The 19,309-nt window shown below is 39.9% G+C and overlaps 1 protein-coding gene across 2 annotated transcripts in view; it reads left to right on the plus strand.

Moving 5' to 3' along the window:
- ARFGEF1 (ARF guanine nucleotide exchange factor 1) overlaps nt 1–19,309 on the plus strand; it is a gene marked incomplete at both ends in the record, with an annotated part of 81,938 nt that overhangs the window by 8,586 nt on the left and 54,043 nt on the right. For both annotated transcript variants that reach the window (XM_079533066.1, XM_079533067.1), the window contains one exon: nt 18,355–18,385. In XM_079533066.1, coding sequence (XP_079389192.1) covers nt 18,355–18,385 — 31 coding nt within the window. The remainder of the gene's footprint in view (nt 1–18,354; nt 18,386–19,309) is intronic.

Genomic DNA, 19,309 nt, shown 5'->3' on the forward strand with positions numbered 1-19,309 from the left:
ATGACCAGCACGCTTCTGTATCGCTGTGCTGCTTTGCAGTTAGGGAGCAACTGGAGGGAACAAATATATGTACTTGGAAATCATGGTGAAAGTATTGGGCTCTACTACTAGGATGTTAAATAGCATTTTATTCTACAGGGCTCAGCTGTACAGATATCGTTGAGGTACACTCACGGATTTTTCAACCCGTTCTGTAAATTTAATACAAATTACTACTTACTGTAAGTAGTGTGTCGCTGGTTTGATTTCTTTAATAGCTTCAAATCACATTAATTCTAAAACTGCTACAGATTTAAACTGGTGATGCCATGACAAAGTAGTACTTGTAATGCAGTTAATAAATTGTGTGTAAAAGTCTGGACAGTACTGTTGTGTGGACCAAGAGCATAGCACCTTATAAAAAGCCATAGTGTTCCTGGAGCTCAGGAAGCTAGAAAATCCAGAGTCTTAGCCTAGCTTGCTTCATTTAGCTAATGGACAGTGACATCAGCAAGAGTGTGTATTGCATCCTGTACAGTATATAGGAAAGGGGATAGGAATTAATTAACCCCTGTTTCATTATTCTGAATTGGAAACAGAGCTTTATGACAGCAATAAGTAAAACTGCCAGAGAAGGGCAGCTGCATTTGCGTAGCATTTTGAAAGCTGGATGAAGACTGGCTGAATGTCTGAGAAATGCAATTAACATTTTCTTTACCTGCAGTGAAATGAGACTCTTAGATTTTTTTTTTCCATTTGTAATTTAAGCCATGACACTGTTTTGTGTAACTGTGTGCTCATGTTGTGCATATAAGTAGATGTAGAATACTTAGACATTTGGCAATAAGGAGAAATAGTTTTCTCCTTTGAGGTTGTCTCTCTTCTTTGTTGTGAATGGGGGGAAAATGGTTAGTGGTTTGGAAGAGCCTTAGCTTTGTATCTGAGAAGCTGAAAGGAAGAGGAGATAAATTTGACGTGCCCTACCTGAGTCTTCATGTTGTATTTTCAAGTTCAAGTCAAAAATCTGTGTTTGGGTTCCTAATGCTCTTCTGTAAAGAAGGAGAAATGGTGTTTGGACCATTTGATCTTCATCCACCGGCTTTCACCTGAAAGCAGAAGCTGCAGTCTGTCTGCTTGGTTGCTCCACAGTCCTTCTGGTATTGAACTTCAGGCAGGTAACATGGCATTGCGGCTTCCTGCCTCTACCCCTGGGTTTTTTTTTTTTATGCTTTTGTGCAGGATTCCACTTGAATAACAATCCCTTCAAAGCAAAAACCTTCCCCCTGTGTGGGTCAAAGTGAAATATCCTCACAGTGAAATGAAGGACTTCAATTTGTGTATGAAAGAGCAAGGAAAGTGTAATTTTAAGGCTTTAAAAAACAAGTTAGGGGCTATTAGCAGTGTACATCTGTCTGTGTGTGTATAACTATATGCATATATATTTTTAAAGAAAGGGGGAAAAAAGCTATGAATAGAACAGATTATATGTAACCTAGTAGGTGCCTCTGTGATGATCAGCATTAGCTGCTGGTGGAAGATGGCTGCAAATAGATTGCCTAGAAATAACCAGTTGTGTGCCGGCTTCTGAAATGCAAAGAAACTTCTACTGATAGGTAATTTATTTGTGTAACAGGGGAGGTTGTTTTGAAAGGTCTGTTGTGGTTCATAATAGTTTGTTTTATCCTATGTCCAATGATGCTCTTAAAGTTCAGTAGAAAGTGCAAGTAATTACAAACAAATTACATGGAAAAAAAAATCGCCTGTGCTAGTCAATGCGAGTACATTTTTTCATAACAGATTTTATGAAATCGTGGTTTCAATTAATACTGAATTGAACACTTTGATAGTTATGTTCTTCACAGCTTTAGTAAGCATGGGTAGAAGTATGGCCGTGTGACATAGTGTGCAATGTGGATGGACCTAACAGTACTGAGTGGTGCTGACCATTCTTAAGTATCTTCCACTTGTCTTCTAATTTTAACCTGAGAAAAGAAGGAAAAGTTGCCATATGAGTAGTTGTCTTAACTTAAGCAGCCTTTCAAACATACTTCCTTCTAAGTTAGATAAAATGAGGTAATGGGTAAAGGTTTTATTGTATTAATCATCTAGTGGATATGTGCATTTGCTGGTGACACTGGAGCTTTTGTAATACTGAGATAATCATATTTTGATTTATCGTGTTCATTCATGTTAGTCTGAGCTGCTGTCTGTATCAGAATCTAATGAAGAAATCAGGTCATTAACAATAGCGTGATCACTTTGAAAGCTTCAGTTGAAAGATCACACATCAGAACTTCTGATTTAAAGCTTGAACTTCTGTTTACAAATAGGAGTTTTTGCTCAAGGTGAAAATTACAGAGCTGGCATGGTTGTAGCTTTTTTGGGGCATTCTAAAGACATAAAGATCAACCGAAGTCCATACTTCTTCATTATTCTGTAGATATTTTTTTCTCTCTTAAGTGTAGTTTGACAGAGTTTATAGATAATCATTAAACTGTGGCTATCTTGTATCTTGAAAATATGCCGTCACCATTTTTGTAGCGTTCGGAGCTACAGCAGGGGGAAGTGTCATAATGCTTTTCAAGCAGATTTTTATCAGTAGCATAAGTCAGATATGAACTTTCACATGACCTTTAAAGTTTTAGTGCTTGAAATGAATAGAAGTCTAGCAGTGTCATTTGTTTTGCTTCTTGATTTTACTTGTAGACCACTTCTGAAATATGCTAGCGAGCCACTTAATGGGCACTACATATATTTTGTCCATTTCAAATAATAATGGAACTTCTAAGGATCTTGGAGGTAAATTTGAAATAAAGCTTGGGAATGCTGGGATAATTGACGCTACTGGATACTTAACAGTGAAATCTCATGTAGGCATTCAATGTTTTATAGTGAATGACTGCTCTGTAGTCAGGTAGTTGATAGCTACGTATCCAATTTCGTCAGTTTCAACTCTGGATTATTATTATTTTTTTTAACAAAACAAAAGGTTCAAAATAAACCTGTCAAGATGAACACCAACTTTGAGATAACTCTGCTCATGTGCCTGGCTTAGAATAACCAACATTATATGCCAGGATTTGTTTTATTCTGTGAATCGTTTCAGTATGCTTATCACATCTAATTAGTAAGTTGTGTGCTTGCATTCATGAATGTAACAGCAGAGATGTCACTGCTTTTTGTATCAGAGAATCATAGAATGGCTTGGGTTGGAAGGGACCCCAAGGATCATGAAGCTCCAATTCCCTGGTGCATGCAGGGCCACCAACCTCCCCATTTAATACTAGGCCAGGCTGCCCAGGGCTCCATCCAACCTGGTCTTGAACACCTCCAGGGACAGGGCATCCACAGCCTCTCTGGGCAGCCTGTTCAGCACCTCACCACTCTTTCTGTAAAGAACTTCTCTGATATCTAACCTTAATCTTTTCTCCCTCAACTTAAAAGCATTTCACCTTATCCTAGCATTATCTACCCTTGTAAAGAGTTGGCTCCCTAACTGTTCATAGGGTCCCTTTAGGTGCTGAAGGGCTGCAGTGAGATCACCCTGCAGCCTTCTCTTCTCCACGCTGAACAAGGTCAGCTCCCTCAGGCTGTCTTTGTATCTTGGCTAATATGTGAAACTTATTATTGAGCATCCTCAATGTATGTAGCAGTAGTTTGTACTTGTTGTTTTTTACAATTATGGAGTAAGAGTGGATCATCACTGGTATGATGGCATGAGTAGGAAGATTTTCCCAGTTTGAAGTTTAAATCAGAACTGTCATTAACTCATTGGAATTATAGTTCTAGAGAGTCTCTAATCTTGAATGTTTAATAAACTATATAACATTAGCACTTTATTGATCCCTAACAAAGGAAAGGGAAGTAGTAGATGTTAGCATCAATCTACTTTGTTTTTAAAGAAAAATGTGCTAGGGGATTAAGGGAGTGGGAAATCTTGAGAATGTTGGACTGTCACGTCTGAATTGTAGCATAACACAAAACTGGTGGAGAACAGAATGGATGTGTGCACTGTAGTGAGGAAGCAGCAGCACAGACTTGGCAGGTGCATATCTGTAAGGCAGTCAGTGACATGTAGGTAAGTGTATGGAAACCCAGTTTTACACTGCTTTTCAATTCCAGTGAACCTCAACCTGGTTGGTTGTTAGAGGTATTGAGTTATTCTGTTCTGCAGCAGGTATTAAAATTTTATAAAGGCATATTCTGTTTCAGGGTGGATTATGAGGTGATGAAGATTGACAAGAATAAATATATGATAGTGCAAAATCAACCTGTTGAAACCTGTAGTTGTGTTACACTCGTTCACTCACAGAAAAATTTGCAGTTGTTCCTTGCAAACTAATCAGTATGAGAAGCAGGAGAGAGGAAGTGGAGGAGAGAAGTGATCTCAGCTGTGTGTGTGTGTGGTGTGTGTGCCACCAGAGGCTCTCGTGAGACTTTCATCCATCAGTGGAAACAGAATTGAAGTTGCTGTGAGTGATTCCCTGGAAATATTGATTCCTTTGTCAAAAAGACAAATTGGAAAACAGAAAGAAGAAAATGAAATTGTTAAATTGCCTTATAAAGATTCCACATATTCCACCTAACGGTTTTGCTCTTTGCTGTCTCCCAAAGAGACAGTGCAGTGAGAAAATACTCACGGGAGGTCAGCAAGGGTGGCCGAAGTTATTCTTCTAAAAGAGATCAAGTTGAGTATTCCTCTTGCTTCTTGAAAGAAAGTAGATGTGAAGGAGGTCTATAAGGTTGTACGTGAAGGGAGAACTACTACTTGTAATTTCTTGTTGTGCAGGTACAGCAAACCTGTAAAGAACAGCTTAATTAAAGTGAAATGAAAAATACTATTTCCTACAGCTTTTAATTACACTGATCCTTAAAGTTTCAGTACCTTCAGTAATTACATGAAACTTTTGTAAGAGTTGTCAAACGTGAAGGAACAGTCCTGGTGCTTGAGGGCATAAGCAACAGGCGGGTTGGTGCTGGTAAGAGGGGACAGTTTTGGAGATTTTGCCTTGCTTTTGTAGTTCGCTTAGACACAATAATTGCAGCAAAATATAAGTTAGAGCCAAGTGGGGGGATAATCACCTCCCTCTCTCTGCTGGCCACTCCTTTTTATACAGCCCAGTTTTCCCAGTCCTCAATTACGTGAAATTCCTCTAAAAAGCTGAGATATGGTTGCTCTGGTTGTGTTTCCTGTTTTGGACCCTGTGGTTTGCTTATGCATTTCCTCAGACATTCATTGGCTGGAAAGTTTAATTGGTTGACTTTTGTGTCTCTCATTTGAAGTTTATTTTCATTGAGTTCCATCACATCTGCAGTCTAGTGAAATGGTTTTGAGCTGGCTAGTGCAAAAGTTCAGAATATTACTAAACTGTCTTTGAATTCTTTTTTTGATGTTTAATTATACATGTTAAAAAGCATGCTTAGCCATAGCTACATTTTCTTTCCTTTAAATGGACTCATGCCACTGCATGAAAGTCCCTGTCTGAGGACATGCAATTGTAATGAAAAGGCTGGTTTTCTGGGAATGACGTTATGAACTGAAGGTACGAATTTTGGAATTAAACTTTGCATGTTGGTATAAAAAGTTGTGCTGTATGTGATGCAGGAAGAACAGAATGCTTGTATAACACGAGGGGAGCTGAACTGATGCAAAATGTGTTACAGCTTAATTTTCTAAGTAATATTTTGTTAGGCCTTGAAACCTTTTGTTTGTAAATAAGCCAGCTATTTAGCTGGAGTGGTCATAATTTTTTTTCTTTAAGTTTCTGCTGATACTTGTGCTGAGGAAAAAATGAGAAACTGGATTTGTTACTGTCAGATCACCTGTCATTTGTTCTGCTGTTTCTATGTAATTGATGCTGTTACGGGAGCATAAGCTTTTGAAACAAGACTCGGTTGAAAAGCAAGGTGCTTAGGCTAGGAGTCTTCATGTGTACTAGGTCAGTATGGCACTGGCAGTCCCACTTGGCGCTTTGCAGAAAGGTTCAGCAAACCCACCCCACACTGCTGCTCAGCCTTCCCAGCTTTCTGTGGCAGCTTTCTGTGGCAGCTTTCCTGTACAAAGGTTTGAGCAACCAGTGTGTGTGAAAACGCACAGATGGCAATGCTGCAATATGAAACTGAATCCTACCTTGAATCAGGTACTTCGTGAGGTGCTTCTGTTGAATGTATGTGATACTTTTTCAGTTTTCAATATGGTCAAAAATACTAATATTGATGAAATCTTAAGAGTTACTCAGAATCGTTTCTGTTTAGCCTTTTGTTTATCTCACTCTTCGACTGCAAGGGAACGCTGAGGTGAGCTTCTTGTGTAACGAATACTTGAAAATGAGTGAGTTGAGTCAGACATGCTGATTGAAGGGAACTAAGAAGGCTGCTGGTGGAACAGACCAGCTGGAAGCCTCTCTAGCAGCAGGCCACCACTTCTCTGGTCAGCCTAGTGCAAAAGGGATTACACTGGTAGCAACACATCAAATTGTACACAAATCTCTCCCTTAGAGGGATGTATTTGGTGGAAGAATCCAGCAGCTGTATTACAAAGGGGTAAAGTAATTTCTTACTATCAGGTCTTTGTTGTTTTTTCTTTTAATTGGGCTGCCCACTTTTGCCTACTTTGACCTTAAAGGTCAGACTAAAGATGCTCTTTGAAAGGAACTTATTGTGTCCTTTCAGACAAGGGATGGATTCACGAGATTCTGATCTGTATATATTTAATTTCAGAAATGCTTTTCCAAGCAGAGAGAAATGATTGGATTGAAAATGCTTTCCCAATTTCAAATGTAATTTACCTTCTGCTGTGAAATTTGTTTCTGCTTCTCTCATCTTTGTATTTTGGCAGAAACTCATGTTTTTCCAAGCAGAGTATGAGGATTGGGTTTGACACAGTTCTGTGAGTTTTTGATCTTAGAAATGAGGGAAGCTAACCTACTGTATTAATAGGAGGGAAAAAAGGACCAACTTAACATGAAGAGGAACAGTTTGTGTTACCACACTGTTTCGTTCTGTATAAGATACTGTACTACATTTCTTTTAGCTTTCACCGGAAATATACACAACCAGTTCTTTTATCTGCCTGCCTGTATTTATGAGTTTGTTTTAACTTTCAAAATAAAAAAAAGTTCTACATTATTTTTTAGTAGATAAGGCACACTCTTCATAAAAAGCTTATCAGGATGCCTGATAAACAGTGGACGAGGCTAGAGATAAATCAGTTTTCCAGTTACAGTTTCACTCCTGGTTTATCTCCTGAGTCAAACTATTAGGTAAATGTTCATAGTGTGTCCTGAATTAAAATTTCCTCCTCAAGCTGATGTAGGAAGCAAAAAATCACAGATTAAATATGGAGCTGTGTATATGTATATGTGTGTGTATATATACACACACTCAGTTTTGGAGTTCATAGCTTGAATTTTCTTCTTTCTGCTGTTTACCCAAAATAGCCATATTATTATTCAGTCTACAAAGAGAAAAACACGAAGACTTAGATCCAAATTTGTTTCTTAAAAAATGCAGCAGTAATAGCAAGGGCTTTTCATAGAATCACTTGAGTTGGAAGGGACCTTTAAAGGTCATCTAGTCCTGTTCCCCTGCAGTGAACAGGAACACCTACAGCTTGGTCATGTGCTTGGAGCCCCATCCGGCCTGACCTTGAGTGTCTCCAGGGACAGGCATCCTTTTGACTTCTCTCAACTTCAGGGGATAACATATTGAGCTACTGTGGCATATTGAGAGTTGTTGATTCACCTTCTCTAGAACTAGGCAAACATGTTTTACAGCCTATAACAACAGAGACACTGATTTCCTGGTGGACTGGAGGAAACATAAACCACACACGCTCTGTAGGCCTTTTCATACAGGTGGCCCATGCTAGAATTTTGCTGTCTGAAGGAAAATACTCACTCGGATGAATTGCTGAAAAAATAAAGAATAGGTCTGGATATTTTGGGTCATATCTCTTTGATAAATATGCTGAGAAAGTGCTGTGTACCATTGGTTGAATCAGTAGGAAGTATTGGGAAAATGTTCCTATTAACTTGTATGAACTGCTCTGGAGAAACGTGAACAGGTTATGTAGTACTGTGAACCATTAAATTTTATCATTCCTTAAGGCTTCCTCTTTATTTTTTTCCTTTCCTCTTTTCTTAAGTTTGAAATGTAATTCAGTGAGTAAATTCTTAAGTCTTTCTTGTAGAGTAGCAGATATTCCCATGAACTTAATGTGCATTGTGTGCTTTATGATGTTGTGTTGCATGACAGAGAGAATCTGACTATAAAGTCTGTCATAAATCTCATTTATTTAAAGATGTAATTATTGATTTATAATTACTATTTTCTTTTTCCTTGTTGTGGGTTAGTCAGATGGTACTTATGTTTCTTGGGATGAGTATTTGGAAAGTCAAATCAATTAGGTATTAAGGCAGAAAAGCTGCTGATTTGTCTCATAAGATTTGCAGTGGTTTTCACAGTCCGGCATGCTGTTACCAGGTAAGAGAGAGACACTAACAGAATTCTTGTATACTGATCAGAATACTGTATGCTACTGCATTCAGTAAAATGATATTTTCTGTAAATTACATTTCCAATCTAAATAGCTGTAGTATATCCTTTCATGAGACTTTTCTAGGTGATCGGTTTTAATTCAGTTGTTTCTCTATGGAGTTTTGTTCTCCTCAGTTCTTTAGTAAAGTAATAAATGGCCTCCTTCAGAATGTGTTTACTCCTTAAATTTAATTTTCTGTTCTTTCAGTGATTCTAGTCTGTTACAATTAACATCCCATATTTCCCCAGCAACAGCAGTAATTGTGGCTAAAGCAGTTCTTTTTCTGTATGTTACCCTCAGCCACAAGGTAAAACCAGATGAAAGAATTGATTCATGCTTTAAAAATCAAGAAAAAATTAAACTTTCAATTAAAAGCTTTCAACTTATAGTTTTTAAAATCCAGTGTAATTGTGTTATGTTCCAACTGGTAAGGTCCCTGTGCAGACATGCACAGACATTGCTCTGTCATAATACAGGTGATGTTGTGAAGGGGAAGGTTGCATGTTACACAAAGCAGCAGGAAGGTTTGTGCCTTTCGACTCACTGAACAGCATTCTTCAGTTTTTCGTTCTGAGAAGGGTTTCTTTGTCCTTAGTAGTGTTTGATTTACTGGTCTGTGTAGCATGCATATGCTGCTTAATTTAACAAAACAAAACAGAACAAAAAAGATCAAAAAGCCTGTGGGAACTTTGTAGTTTTCAAAACACTGTGTTGCCAGCTTCTTTTTTCTTTAAAAAAAAAAAAAAAAGATTAAAATAGCTGTTGCAGTGTGCTTAGAATAAAAGCCTCTGGAATTGGGAATTACACACCTCCAAGAATTTTAACGTGGGCTGTAAGGGGGGAAAAAAAGGGTTTAGAAAACAATCCACACATTGGGAACGTGAAGAGGAAGATCCAGCTGCAGACTCATTTCGTCTTTTCCAATGAAGAAACATTGTTGGCCTCCTTAAACTTAGTTCATTACAAAAAGTACTGATGCTGATGACAGAAAATGGGTGAATTTCATATCATCTTGCAGTGTATTTATTCCAGTGAACTGCAGTGGGCAGTTCTGTTCTAGCTTTTGCTTCCTGAAATGTGTGATGTGCATGAGACCTGGCAGATAGTGTCTGTGTTGCTTTACAGTGAGATGAAATAGCTCACTCATCCCAGTGAAGTCTTGAATTATCAAGCTGCTTAAACTTTGTGCCTTGGCAATGATTGTGTAAGGAGTGTGCAGCTAGGCATGAAGAAGCATGTGGAATAGAACAGGAGGAGCCACCTTTTCTAGTGGTTGCTCTCTAGTGGATTGGGCAAAGCATTCTGGGAAACTGTACCTCTCATAGAATCATAGAATCACAAGGTTGGAAACGACCTATAAGATCATCTAGTCCAACCGTCTCCTCATCACCATTGCCACTATTAGCACTAAACCATATCACGCAGCACGTCATCCAGATGCCTCTTGAACACTGCCAGGGATAGCGACTCCACCACCTCCCTGGGCAGCCATTCCAGTGCCTGACCACCCTCTGACAGAAAAAGTTCTTCCTTATGTCTAATCTAAACCTCCTCTGATACAACTTCTGGCCATTACCCCGTGTCCCCAGCTCCCTCAGCCGCTCCTCGTAAGACTTGTGCTCCAGACCCCTCACCAGTTTTGTTGCCCTTCTCTGGACCTCAACATCTTTCCTGTAGTGAGGAGCCCAAAACTGAACACAGTACTCGAGATGCGGCCTCACCAGTGCTGAGTAGAGGGGGATGATCACCTCCCTGCTCCTGCTGGCCACACTATTTCTAATGCAGGCCAGGATGCTGTTGGCCCTCTTGGCCACCTGGGCACACTGTCAGCTCATGTTCAGCTGAGCATCAACCAACACCCCCAGGTCCTTCTCTTCTTCATACTCATCCAGCCGCTCATCCCCAAGCCTATAACGCTGCATGGGGTTGTTGTGCCCAAAGTGCAGGACCCGGCACTTGGCCTTGTTGAACCTCATCCCATTCACCTCAGCCCAGCAGTCCAGCCTGTCTAAATCCCTCTGAAGGGCCGCCCTACCCTCAGGCAGATCGACACCACCTCCCAGCTTGGTGTCATCTGCAAACTTACTGAGGGTGCACTCAATGCCCTCATCTAGGTCATCAATAAAGATATTAAACAAGATGGGCTCCAGTACTGACCCCTGGGGGGCACCACTTGAAACGGGTCGCCAGCTGGACTTCACTCCATTCACCATGACCCGATGGGCACGGCCCTGTAGCCAGTTCCTTACCCAAAGAAGTGTATATCTGTTCAGACCACGGGCAGCCAGTTTCCCCAGAAGAAGCCTGTGAGGGACCGTGTCAAAGGCTTTGCTGAAGTCTAGGCAGACTACATCAACAGCCCTTCCCTCATCTATCAGACTGGTCACCCAGCATAGGAGGAGATGAGGTTGGTCAAACACGACCTGCCTTTCACGAACCTGTGCTGGCTGGGCCTGATCCCCTGGACACCACGCACATGCTGTGCAATCTCATCCAAGATGATTTGCTCCATAACATCCCTGGTACTGAGGTCAGGCTAACAGGTCTATATAGATTCCTGGATCCTCCTTACGGCCTTTCTTAAAGATGGGAGTCACATCAGCAAGCCTCCAATCCTCTGGGACCTCACCAGTTAACAAGGAGTGCTGATAGATGGCCAAGAGGGGCTCAGCAATCACCTCTGCCAGCTCCCTCAGCACCCGAGGGTGCAGCCCATCCGGTCCCATGGACTTGTGACAGTCCAGATGGAGGAGGAGCTCTCTGACCGTCTCCACCAGAATCGCTGGGGGCATTTTCTGTGCAGCATCCCAGACTTCCAGATCGGGGCATAAAAAGCCCAGAGGATAACTGCCCTGGCTATTAAAGGCAGATGTAAAGAAGGCATTGAGATCGAAAGATCATCAGGATCTTTCCTATAGTCTGTGTAGGTGATGGTATTTGGTAAGAAACAGAATTGTGTATGTGTTAATGCATTTTCTCAGCAACTTGTACAGTGAGCTCTGAATAAAACCGGTGTCTGAGTGAAATGGGAGAATGTATCAAAACCGTCGGGGGGAAGGTGGTTTAAAGGTGTGCACTATTTGATAAAATAAAGGTACTCTTCTATCCTCTTCTTTTAACTGTTTAAAGATGTAAACAGTTCCTTCACTCTTAGATTTTGATCTCAGTATAAGAGATGTCTTTGAGGTTTTGAAGACAGAAGTTTGGATACTTCTGGGATTTATCTGTAGATTTAAGAAAAGATGGAGACTTGTAAAATACCAGAGGGAAGCAGAGGGATTTACTGCTACAGAAAAAGAGCTTTTCAGCTGCATTTTAGAATATAAATGCTACTGAAAGCAATTCAGTTATTCTTGGTAATGTGTGACCTACATCTGAGTGTCCCCCCCCTTCATTCCCTGTGAAGATGAGTGAAGCAACTTAACAGTATTCTTGACTTGGCTTTGGAAATAGAAAGTTATTACAGAAATTCTAGTCATAAAACACCCTTGCATCGAACTATTCTGAATTAATTTTGAGCAGAAAGCAGCCAGCAGTTTATTCTTTCGAATGGGTTTGCTAGTGATTCTCTCTTGGAAAACATCATACTTAAAGACCCAGAGAGGAGTAGGTGGTGCAGTTGGCTGAGTCAAGTCAGGTTATGAATTTAGGTTTCTGAATTCATACCAGGGTTGGGTATTCCCAAATGAATTCTGTTGTGAGCAAGGGAAGGGAGTTGTAGCTCTTGTTTGTGTGAATGACTATGAAGAAAAATGAGAAGATTACTTTATAGATGAAAAGCACAATATGGACCGTTAGGCACAGTTGCTGTGTTTCGAGTAGCAGATGTGAAAATAATGATATTTTTCAACAGGTTTGCCTCAAACCTCTTACAGATCAGAAGATAAAGTATAATAAATTGCATATTCCACTAAAGCTGGAGTGAATATAACAAAGGAACATTATAAGTGCCATCTGAAGTTGAAGTACCTCACCTGTGAAGAGTTTTCTTGTTTATATGTATGCATGTGTATGTACACATACTTAGTTCTCTGCATACTTCAAAGGCTGTAATTCCCTGTTTTTTTGAAGCTATTGAGATATGCCATAGTATTCCAGTTGGCTAGAGGTTTCAGAGTTTTGCAGAGTAGGGCAAGCAGGATCTCCATTGAGTTTCAGCAAGAGCTGTCAGACTTGAAATATAATTGGTGTTTGTTTGGAACATTTCTTTAATTATGTGATTAATTGCTACTTGCTTAGTTATTCCCTCAATGCCTGTAGGTGTGAAGTTGTGACAGCATAATAAATGCTGAAATGGAAAGAGAGTAGAAGTGTTTAACTATATTCTTAAGTCAATTTTGTGTATCCTTATAAGAATGACTTGCTGTTATGGCCTTAATTGAATGTAAAGCATAGCAGTGCTTGTATCTACACAGAGCCTGCACACAGCTGTGTGAGCTGTGATCTTGCAGATAGAAGAGATGGATAAAAAGAAAGCTTAAGGGACTCCAGCAACTAACAGTAGTAAGAAGAGCAGTTGCATAAATAAACTAAAACTGGGTGCCAATTCTAAGAGCTGAGCTAAGGATGTGGTACATTATTAGAACAGAGAGAAGGCACACAGCTGAAGTTCATGCTCAGGTGCTATAAATGCATGTACCTGTTTTGTGTTCTTTCCACTCCTTTCTAATTAGGGTAAGGTTGGCTTTCTGGATTAAAACAGTACTATGCTGCTGTCAGACTCTTCCTGGAGTCCCATTAAGAAGATTTTTTTTTTTTTTGGTCCATAATAACAGTTTATGAGGATTTGGGGCAAGGCAGGAGATGTGTGCGTTCTAGAAGATGTCATGGGGAAAGCTGTTTACAGGGCTTACAGGAGGACTCATTGTTACGCGTATCTTGAGAATTCCATGTAAGAAAGAACTTCACTTTTAGTAGTGAATGGTTTCTTCTGGAGGCTAAAGCACTGCTCAGTTTAGCATGACTTTCCTGTAGTGAATTTGTGTACTCCAGTACCAATTTGAGGAAGGTCAACCTGATGCGATCATTGAGAATAACAGTATTGTACCAAGCTGCTTAATTATTTTTATGGTAGTTTAGAGTCCTAGTGATACTTCTAAAAAGTTGTCATTTTTGGATTGCTGTTTATTTACTTATACTGAAAGGGATTAACACTGCAGATGGATGTATTGAAAGTTAGTGAAAGTCAGTTACACCTCTACAGTTAAAAACAAAGTGGAAAAGGAAAGCATCAAGATCTAAATTTGCTTATTGCTACTCTCCATACACTGTCAGTACAGGAAAACACCTTGGAACAGGAGCAGTGGGTGAGCAGAGGCTCTGACTGGAGGCATGAGGACTTCTGTGCTGTGTGTTTGCTGGACACAGCTCTCTTCACAAACCCTTGTCTGTGTGGACACATCACATTAACATAGAGGTGAATAAATCTGAGGTGTAACATTTATGTGCTAGCTGGTTTTCCTCCAGTGAAAACACTGGATGTTTTCTGTTCCAGTAAGCTTTCATTTAGGTAAATAAGTTTCAATTCTGTTTACTCTGAATATTAGTATTCCAATGTGCGAGTCTTTGTTGAATTGACCTAATGTGTGCTTCTCTGGCAGGCAAAGTTACTTGTTTGGAATAGAGTATTGTGGGAAGATGTTCTCTTGCTTTTTGAATACAATTCTGTGTGAGAATGGGAAAATGTGTGAGAAATGTATTTAAATGTATGTTATTTTCTTGCCGTCAAACTGTATAAAGAACTTGTGAAGTATTTTCTTATTTTACAGTAAATAATAATAGTAGTAAGAGCCACATTTCTTTTAACTCTGTTTAGGGCTCTATTAAGCAGGTCTTCTTCTAGAACTATGTATGAAAGAGTTTGAGGGAATTCATTTCTTGTTATTTCTGCTGCATTTCGCCCCAATAAATTACATTTTTGAATGCATCATCATTTTGATGTCATAGACTAATAGGAGTTATTTTCCACAGTAGTTATTTTTTGGTAATGTTTTGATAATGCAGAAAAACTTTGGAAGCTGTAGTCCTTTTCTACGGTTTTCTTCCTCTATTCTAGCTTCTTAAGTCTTCCCTTACGCTTCCTTCTCAAAATGATCTGTCATGCTTGAATAATAAGCTTTTCCAGCCCTTGACTCTTGCCTTTGTGGTTTTGGGTGTGTGCTTTGGAGAGGAGATGAACAAAACAAGGAAGCAGCCCACAACTTGTGCCTGGCTTCATCTTGCTTTTCTAAGTAATTATTGGGAGTTTTAGGAAGTACTTCTTCCCATTGAAAAAGAATGCATCAGTCTTTCAGTTCATCTGCCATCAAGGGATTATTTAGCTACTGTAAGAACTGTTACTTTTCTTGATTATGATCTGCTGTGTTTTTTTTTCCCTGCTGATAATGCTTCTCAGGTTTATGTATGCTTCCTACTGAATGTGGTTATTACGTGACCATGTAATTGTATTGTGATTGAATTGTGTTTTGGTGTGGAGAGGAGAGGGAGCTATCAGTGCATGAAAATAAGATATTCTCTTTCCTCAAGGGTGAAAGTAAACTTTCAGTCTGATGTCTGTCTTACTCAGAGCAATAGTCTCATAGTATGTGCTTATTTATTTCCCACTTAAAATGTTCTAGCCTCCTAAAAGAATTGGTGTTGGCTGCTTTGAAGATGTTTGGTTTTTTATTTAAGGTTATGACACCTGTACGTTACATTAACAGAGTTGCACAATGCTGCTTGAAATAGTAGTGTTGCTTAATTAGATTAATGCTTCCAAAAAATCTTTCCTTGTAATTGCAATATACTTCAGTTGCAAAAATTTCCATTTTCTCTTATGAATTATGGTGACCTATTCCAAAGACAACCTCTTAGATTTTAAACAGTGTAAGGAGGGCTCTAATCGGTTCACACTGGGTTATTTATTTTAATTATCTTTCAAGGACTGTTGCAGTTTATAAAACAAAGAATCATAGAATTGTTTGAGTTGGAAGGGACCTTTAAAGGTCATCTAGTCCAACTCCCCTGTGGATGGCAGCCCCTGGCTCCTCCAGGCCCATCCCCCTCCTGGAGCAGGAGCTACCCTGGCATAGGGCAGCTCACACAGTTGCTCAAGGAAGAAAAGAAAATCTAGCAGCAGTTCAAAAATACCCAAACACTCTGCCACAAGTTTTTGGGGTAGAAGGTGAAGAAGAGACCACAGCAACTGTCACTGGCACTACTGCCCAGAGAGCTGTGGGTGCCCGATCCCTGAAGGTGCTCAAGGCCAGGTGGGATGGGGTCCTGGACAGCATGAGCTGGTGGGAGCAGCCAGCCCATGGCAGCGCTTGGGACTGGGTGGGCTGAAAGTTCCCTTCCAATTCAAGCCATTCTGTGGTTCTACGAATTGGCTGAGAAATTTTATGGAGTAAATTCAGATGACCTCGAGTAGTACCAGGATTGCACAGTTTGATATGTTCTTTCAGGTTAGGAATAAAAAGAGAGCAAAGTGGAGCCACTAATTCTAATATTCATTTTCAGGAATGTTGTTTTATGTTTCTCTGTGGGAGACTGTGTCTGTTTATGCAGTGCTTCCAGGTGAAGAAATGTGTTTAAGCATACAGTTGAACCCATGTTTTCTATCTTGTAAAACTGCTGAGAACAGCTGAACACTCACCTGTTGTCACATCTGCTTTTAATAGTGCAGGAAGAATATTTGAGCTTAGGTCTTGCTTTTAATAGAGATACTATTGTGCATGGGAGAATGGAGGGGCTAAGGACACAGAAGTGTAGCTGAAGAGCTGCCTTGTACTTCCTTAAGTAATTCTCATATTCAGTAATCATAATTCTTTCCATTCTCGGTAATGGCAGAGTTCCATTATAATCTGCCCCTTAAGGCAAGCTTTAATGGTTTTAAGCATTCTAGCAGTGTGGTGCGCGTTGAGGAAGGCAACCACAGTTATTCATGAGGTGAAGCTTTGCACTTTGGTGTATGTGGAAAGAGAACACTTACTGTTGTTTTTGTGAAGATTTTTGGTTTGTGTTTCTGAAACAAATCAGATTTTCTGTTTTTCCATTTTTATCAACTTTTTTTCCTCTTTATTTCCTTCCTAAGAGATTTCCCAAACTAGATTTCTAGAGAAGATCACAGAGCTTTTTTCCTTCCTTAAGAAGGGTTTTACTGTTGCCATTTTTAGAACCCCAAAGAAAAATTCTGATAATTTTCCATCTTCAGCCTCCTTTATTATTGTTTTCCACAAACGAAGTATAAAGTAACTTACAAATACATAAATATTTGTGTTGTCAGTAAAGGGTGCTTGACTCCTACACCTGAGTGATCTTAAGTAAAATTGTTAAATAAACTATTGTGTATATATACAATTTTCTTGGATTTTAGTAATGTCAATGTAAAATGAATTTGTGTTATTAGGCTTGACGCTGGTTTGTTGTTTTTTTTCCTTGTTTCTGAGAGAGGAGAGCTAACAGCTGAGGAGAAGTCATTAGTCCTTTTTGCCTAATGGACTCTGTTTTAAGATAAAATTCTAAAGCGAATGGAGCAGTGTCTTCAGGCTTAAATAACACTGTATTGAACTCTAATCTTCCTAATGCTGGTGTGTTATTTCTGGATGTTATCAAACTGAGATAAGGTCACAGAACAGCTGAGGTTGACAGGGCCCTCTGTCTCCCAACCTGATCTGGCCCAGCCCCTGCTCAAGCAGGACTCCAGAGCAGGGGGCCCAGGCCTGTGTCCGGGCAGCTGTTGATCTTCAGTGAGAGACTCCACAGTTTCTCTGAACAACCCAGGCCAGTCACCCACACTGCAGAGAAGTGCTGCATGATGTTCAGAGAGAACCTCCTGCGTTGCAGTTTGTGTCCATTACCTCTTGTTCTGGCACTGGAAACAATTGAAAAGAGCCTGGTGCTGTCCTCTCCGTACCTTCTCTTTTACAGCCATTGATGAGATATTTCCTGAGCCTCATCTTCTCCAGTTTGAGCAGTCCCAGCTCTCTGGAATGATGTTCTCCAGTCCCTTTATTATCTTTGTTACCTTTCACTGGATTCTATCCATTACGTCCAGCTCTCTTACTCGTGAGCCCAGACAGCACTCCAGGTGAAGCCACCCACCAGCTCACACTGCCCAGGGCCCCATCCAGCCTGGCCTTAAGCATCCCCAGGGATGGGGCATCCACAGCTTCTCTGGGCAGGCTGTACCAGTGCCTCACAACCCTTTGAGTAAAGAATTTCCACCTAACATCTAACCTAAATTTCCCTCTTTTAGTTTAAGGCTGTTTCCCTTTGTCCTGTCACTATCAGATAGTGTAAAAAGTCAGTCCTCTTCCTGTTTGAAAGCTTCCTTCAAGTACTGGCAGGCTGTAGTGAGCTCTCTCCAGAGCGTTTTCTCCAAGCTAAACAAGTCCAAATCCCTCAGTGGCTTTTTTGTTGTTATCTGTAAAAATCCACATTTAATGAGCAGCAAAGTCACTGCTTATGAATAGATGAATAGTTTTAGTATTTTGAGTTTTCCTCATTATTTCTATGTATTCAAACTGTGAAAGACAGAAACACAGCCTTCTGGAACTCACTTCTGCAGAAACATTTTGGGCTTATAGTGTTTTGTTGCCATGACTGGATGCAAGCTTAAGTGCTTAGTTTGTCATGCAGATTTGTAACGTGATTTTGATATAGTTTGCAACCAATGCAATGGAATAGTAGAAACTTTTAACAAAACTGCTTAGAACCATTTATTTGCTGTTCTAAGTTTCCAGTTCAAATGCTTGCCTAAATAGTTTCACTTTCCAAACATTTTAAATTAACATTTGATTTTTTTTTTTGTGCCTATGACTCCGTTTCCATAACTATGCCTTTGTTTCATTTTACAGAGGAAATAAAGACTGAAACAGAGAAGCAAAGGTATGTGGTAGTTGTTTATATTGACTAATTGTGCTTTGTCTTATAATTTGTGCCATGCTTATTCTGAGTTGTGATTATGGGCTCACTCTGAGAAGCTTTCTCATTTTATAAGATTGGTGGTATCCAGAAACACTCTAGAAAGTGCTGCTAGTGCTGCTTCTATTATTGTCTCTTAGGTTAGAAGGCACAGGACCTGGGAGTAGAGGTAGGAGACAGCTTAGAGGGGACTGATTGAAAATGGCTGGCAAGGGTAGGAGTAGATGAGAAAATTACTTTGTAGGGAGGGATATGAGCTGAAAAGGATTTCATGTGAGTTCAGAGGAGGACAAAGGCCTGGAATGCACGTAAAATACTTGAACTGTGAGCAGGCAAGGAGAGAGAGGCTGAAATGGGTGAGAATGAGTAGAGTGGTGTAATTTGAAAAGATAGTGTGGAAAGGATTTTGTTAGGGAGTAGGTCTAGATTTCTGTGGGCAGTTCCTCTAGAGGAAGTGAAGGCAGAAGGCAGAGTGGGTATTCAATTCCCTTCTATTGTCAGTGAGTAATGTGTTGAGTATTGATAGACTGAATGCATTATTAGTATTTAATTACATGTTCCACAGGATCTTCCTTATTCTTTGAGTGTACATCATTAACCATGAGTCACGGCATTGCTAGGACAGTTCTTACTGCTTGCTGAAAGAACCAGATTTGTGGATGAGACTGAAGAACTGTTCTTATGGCATAAGAATTTGAATGCTACATGGGGACCTGTTTCTCTGCTCTGGAAATGAATTTTTCTTTTAGGCAAATAATTTAAACCACAGTTGTCAGAACTGGCTGCTAACAATTTTTGCTTTATCCTTTGGGCACTCAAGTGAAGTGCTATGGATTTTGTTTGGGAAATTTAAACAGTTCTAGCTGGAATAGAAGCAAGCAAGAACTT

The sequence above is a fragment of the Tetrao urogallus genome, assembly GCF_951394365.1.
Source record: "Tetrao urogallus genome assembly, chromosome: 3".
NCBI classification, from domain to species: Eukaryota; Metazoa; Chordata; class Aves; order Galliformes; family Phasianidae; genus Tetrao; species Tetrao urogallus.